The sequence below is a fragment of the Emiliania huxleyi genome (assembly GCF_000372725.1).
Source record: "Emiliania huxleyi CCMP1516 unplaced genomic scaffold EMIHUscaffold_367, whole genome shotgun sequence".
NCBI classification, from domain to species: Eukaryota; Haptophyta; order Isochrysidales; family Noelaerhabdaceae; genus Emiliania; species Emiliania huxleyi.
In genome coordinates this window covers 87,552-92,631 of record NW_005199219.1, presented here as the reverse complement: position 1 = coordinate 92,631, position 5,080 = coordinate 87,552, and the positions used below count along the sequence as shown (strand labels likewise).

Genomic DNA, 5,080 nt, shown 5'->3' with positions numbered 1-5,080 from the left:
AGGTGCGGTTTGTCTCGGTGAGCCAGTTCGGCGCGGGCGCGTTCTTGAACGCGATCCCGACCCGCGCGCACTTCCGTCTGCCCTCGTACGTGCTGCGCTTCGCGCTGCAGCGCCGCTTCGGATTGCACCTGTCGATGATGACGGACGTCATGGCGGACGGCATCTACAGCCAGCACGGTCTGCCCTTTGACGCCCTCGGCGACGTGGCGCAGAACGACGGCGCGGCGGGCCACCAGACGCGGCACAAGGAGGTCCTCCTGGACCTGGTCGAGCTGCTGCGGGGCAAGCTTGGGCACGGCGCGGTGGAGCACGAGTTTCACTGCAAGCACAGCACTACGAGGACGGACCTGTACATTTACCAGGGCGTGATAGGGGACCTGCCCTGCATCGGCGACACGAAGATCTTTGCCAGTGTGCCGTCGGACCCCTCGGGGGCGGGGCGCATGGGGGCGTTCGTCGCTTGCGGCAACACGCTGCCACGCGCCCGCGAGACGGTTTTGGGCGTGGAGGGCGGGGACAGGGGCGGGAGGGTGGGGAGGTGGGACCCGCGGACGGGGTCCGGGACGGTCGAGGCCGTCAAGGGCCAGTACGCGGACGCAGAGGGGAAGTGCCGTGTGGAGGCGCTGCTCTTCGAGGAGTTCGGCGCGATGAGCGCGTGGGTGGAGGAGCTGCTGAGGCGGGTGGCTGAGGTGGCGGGCCGGAAGCTCACATGGTGGCAGTACGACCAGACGTCGTGGTCGGCGCGCGAATGGATGCCGTTTGCGCTGCAGCGACTGTCGGTGCAGCTCTGGGTGGCGCTCGCGGACGAGGCACAGCGCGCCATTGGTGCGGCGTCACGCGGCCGCGAGGGACCGCGGGGGAATGCTAGTGGGATGGGGGGCTCTGAGGGGAAGGGAGCGGGGGGCGCCCAGTAGGGCGCCGGCACCCCAGCGTAGAGGGCGATTGATTGATTGATGGGAAGGCGAAACACAGTCCGACCAACGACTGGGACACCTTAGAGGGCGTCGTGTAGCCCTCCTTTTGAAAAAAACAATAAAAAAGAATCTTACAACAAAACTCCCTCGCACAACACTGGGCACGGGACTGGCGCGCACTGGCACGAACACAGGTACACCATGATCTCCTGCCCCGTGCGTGCCTTGCCGCCCTCTCGTAAATGGTTGAGGGTCACCATCTTGGCGAGGGCGAGAAAAGCGATGCCGAGGGCGCAGTTGCGGTTGGACATGTTGTCTCGCTGGTACTTCATCGCGTGGTAAAGCATGTGGTAGTACTCTCGCCTCGCACACTTCGGCGGTCGGCGGAGGCGGACGGTGTTAACCGCGGCGAGGAGTCGGGGATCATCGGCCCAAGGGCGGAGCCACTCGTAGTCGTAGTTGATGCCCGGGCTCGATATGTGGTATCTCGACCCGCGGTCGCGGAAGGCAAAAAAGAAATCTGCCGTGGCGCAAACCTGTGTCTCCCTGTGCACTCGGCTGCCTTTCGATGCGCCTACTTCTGCTCGGGCTTGCGGGGCTCACTCTCATCGAGGGCGACGCCCTCGGCTCGGACTCGGTCATGCACGCCAGCATCGACTCTCCGCCGCCGCCGTCGCTGCCTCCGTCCTCTCAGCCGCCGCCGTCGCTGCCGCCATCGCCGCCTTCGCCGCCTCCCATCCAACCGCCGCCGCTCCTCCCTGGTGGCTACGTCGTTCCCTCGCCGCCAGGAGTACAGGTTCATCGTCAAGATGACCGCGAAGTCGGGCCGCCGTTTCTACCGACTCCCCGAGAGACGGCATTCGCATCAGCGCCCAGCGACGACTACCCCGCGGGTTTTCTTGCCCCAACCGACGAGCATATGCACGTCCTAAGGGAGGAGCATCAGGCCATGCTCGCTACGATTGACTTTTTTCTGGGCGCGGCGGAACCGGCTGACAGTTCCATTGATTGGAGACACCATGAACCCCCCGTGCTGACGCCGGTGAAGCACCAGCCTGGGGGCACCTGCTGGGCTTTCGTCGCGACGCAACAGGTCGAATCGCTGGCTGTGATCCAGCTCGGGAAGCCCCTGACAGAGCTGAGCACGCATCAGGCGTGGTCGTGTGCAAGGGCGTATAACGTGACACGTGGCACTCCTATAGAGTGCTACTTGCAGAATGCGTGGTACCTGGGGCCGTGCTATCAAGACGGTTGGTTTTGCAAATGCATCCCCACCGGAGACTCGACCGACGCAAATCCAGCGGTGGCGTGGGGCTATATGCAGCATGTGGGCGGCCTGGCAACCGAATCGGACAATCCCAAGGATGACAGCGACAAAAGCTGCACGGTACCGACGAAGCCATTTGTAACCGTGGCAAACCTCCCAAAAACGCGGTGGGGTCACACCGTCATCCAGCCCTCGACGCCGTGTCCTTGGACGTTTAAGCTTTTCTACAACTACGCGCAATGCCACAGTAACGCCGAAAAGCAGCTTCGCGCTGCGATCCAGTACTCCCCTGTCGCCATTTCTATGTCTACTCACAACATCAGGAAGGCGAACCGGCCAAGCGGGGACAGGTCGCAGCGGTACCCAGTGCGATATATCCTCAACCAGAGCGATTGCGTTAAACAAGCGCCGAATCACGTGCTCCAGCTGGTAGGTTACGATGCCCCAGCGCAGCTCTGGATCGTTCGAAATTCCTGGGGCGACGGTTGGGCGGATAACGGCTTTTTCTATGTTCAGGCTGGCGCCCCGGATTGCGGCCTGGCTCAACTCACGTTTAACACAAAGGTGGAGAACGCCCAGTAGGAATACTGTTAGGGCGGACATCGTCGACAAGTTGTTTTGTAATTCGCTGTAACTCCTATTTCCCCCTGTCCCTACCAATGCTTGCCCTATGGCAGATTACCGTCGCCCTTCGTAGTATTTCTTGTGGGTAATTTTTGGAAAACACTGGAATAGACATGTCCCTATCCTGGGATCACTTCAGATTTTCGGCGTTGGAGGTTGGACCTGTGAGCTGTGTTTTTCATATCGAAGTCCACTTTCTGGAGAAAGCACAGATTTTCAGATGAGAGATGATTTTAAAATTATTAATGTATAATGATAATCTGATTTAAATGTGTTTGATGAGTTCATTATTGTCAGTGCGGGGAGCAACTTTCCAAGTAGTGCAGATATTGAGTTAGCCGATGTCCCAACCCAAGGGAGGGATGGGAGCACATTGAGTTAGCCGCGATTATCGGCCAAAATTCTTTTCTGTGCGAGAGCCGAGTTGTGAAATTCTTTTCTGAAACCCAAAGGGCGCCATGCTCTCCTCCACGGCCCAGTCCGGCGGCCTTCTCCCCTGGCTGATTCAGGCGGGGCTCACATTCCGCGCCGGCCCGGATCCAGACGGGTTCCAGGCCGCCATTGTCGGCATCGGCAATGACGCAGGAGACCTCGACAGCCTCGCGGCGTCGATTGCCATCGCGGACTGGCAGCCAGTGGGAGGCTGCGGCGGTCGGCCGCTCTGGGTGCCGATCGCGCCGTTTCCGCGCTCCGACTTTCGTCTGCGCCAGGATGCGTGCCTCCTATTCAAGCACATTGGCTTCTCATTCGACGGAGCGGGTGCGCCAGAGGCGCTGCTGCACCTCGACGATGTGGACGCCGCGACCGCCCGCCGCTGGAGCGACGCCGGCGGGCTGGGCCTGGCGCTCGTGGACCACAACGCGTGCGTCCCAGGCGTGCGCTCGCTCCTCGGCGATCGCGTCGTCGCCATTGTCGACCACCACTCCGACGAGCAAAAGCACACGGCCGGCGGCGGCGGCGGCGGCGGCTTGGCCGGCGACGCGCTGGGCGCCATGCTCATCGGCTCGCCGCTGCGCCTCATCCGGCCGGCCGTCGGCTCGACATGCTCCCTCCTCGCCGCGCTCCTGGACGAGCTTCCCGCCGGCTACCCGCTTGAGCGGGCGAGATGCGCCGAGATAAGCCGAGATAGAGGGCCGCGGCCGGAGCAGGCGATGCTCTTGCCCACGAGCTGTTCGGGTACGGCAACTCGAAGGCGCCGTGGCCGAAGAGCGGAGCGAGTATCTGGAAGAAGCCACGCTCGCTGCCGCCGCCGGGCGTCGACCTGTCGAGGAACCTCTCGGCCGCCTCGACAAAGCAGGCGCAGAACGCAGCCGGCGCCACCTCCTCGAGCAAGCGCAGGCCGAGGCCGCGCATCCGCGCAGGCAGGCGAGCCCGCCGCGCGGTGATGGCGTCGCCGAGCACGCCCTCGTAGCCGCACGCCTCAGCGGCACGGTTGAGCGCAGCGTCGACGACGCGAGCGTGGGACACCGTCTGGTCGGGAGGGAGGTGCCGGAGGATGAAGTCGAACTTGGCAGAGCAGGAGTAGTAGATGGCGGCCCACAGCGCGTGGGGGCTCGCAGCACGTAGCGAAAGAACCGTCTTCTCGATGTACCTCTCGATACTCTGCTCACCTGGGCGCGTAACCACGCATCCACAAACCCTGCCTCCCCCATTGGGCAGCCCGCGACCATCACGCCTCGGTACGCGCGCGACCCGCCATCCTCCTCCGGCACCAGCACCATGCCGACTGGCGCGCCCAACGCCTCCCGCCACGGGCAGTGCGAGAGGTTGTACTCGGGAGAGAAGCACTCGAGCTTCGAGACCTGCATCTCGAGGTTGAGCGACGCCTTGACCGCCTCGCCAAAGCGCTTGACCGCCGGGAAGACGGCGGCCGCCGGTCCTAGTCGGAGAAGCCGGTGAACGAATCTTCGGAGAGGATGGGGCAGTCATCACTGCCGCGCTCACTGGGTTCGAGAGATTGTGCGAGAGATTGTGGGAGAGAGCTTGCGTCGGAGTCGTTCTGTGGTAGGGATGAGAGTGGTCTGACCGTGGAGAATCCTGGTCGAGGCCCTCTGTACAGCCGCGCACGCCCCCGCTCAGAGCGCCCCATCGCGAACCGTCTGCGCAGATCTGGGACGCCGCCTCCTTCGACCACGAGTCCGACAGCGCAGTGGTCGAACTTGCAAAGATTCCCGATGAGCAAGCGCTGGTGCGCCCAAATTCGAACGCAGCAGTTGTGGATGCATCGCCGCTCAGCTTCAAAAATCCCGTTCCCGACCGCTGCACCGCCCCAGGA

General features: G+C 63.0%; 2 protein-coding genes across 2 annotated transcripts in view; both read left to right on the top strand.

The window, feature by feature from the left end:
• EMIHUDRAFT_117918 (hypothetical protein) overlaps positions 1–914 on the top strand; it is a gene marked incomplete at both ends in the record, with an annotated part of 2,013 nt that extends 1,099 nt beyond the window's left edge. Inside the window, one exon of the mRNA XM_005772072.1 lies at positions 3–914. Within this exon, the coding sequence (XP_005772129.1) occupies positions 3–914 (912 nt within the window). The remainder of the gene's footprint in view (positions 1–2) is intronic.
• A 919-nt stretch (positions 915–1,833) lies between these two features.
• On the top strand, positions 1,834–4,216 carry EMIHUDRAFT_242756 (hypothetical protein; the record flags this gene model as incomplete). Its single annotated transcript, XM_005772071.1, has 3 exons — positions 1,834–2,745; positions 3,315–3,716; positions 3,974–4,216. The coding sequence occupies 3 exons, from the start codon at positions 1,834–1,836 to the stop codon at positions 4,214–4,216; spliced, it is 1,557 nt and encodes a 518-aa protein (XP_005772128.1).
• Between the last annotated feature and the right edge of the window lie 864 nt (positions 4,217–5,080).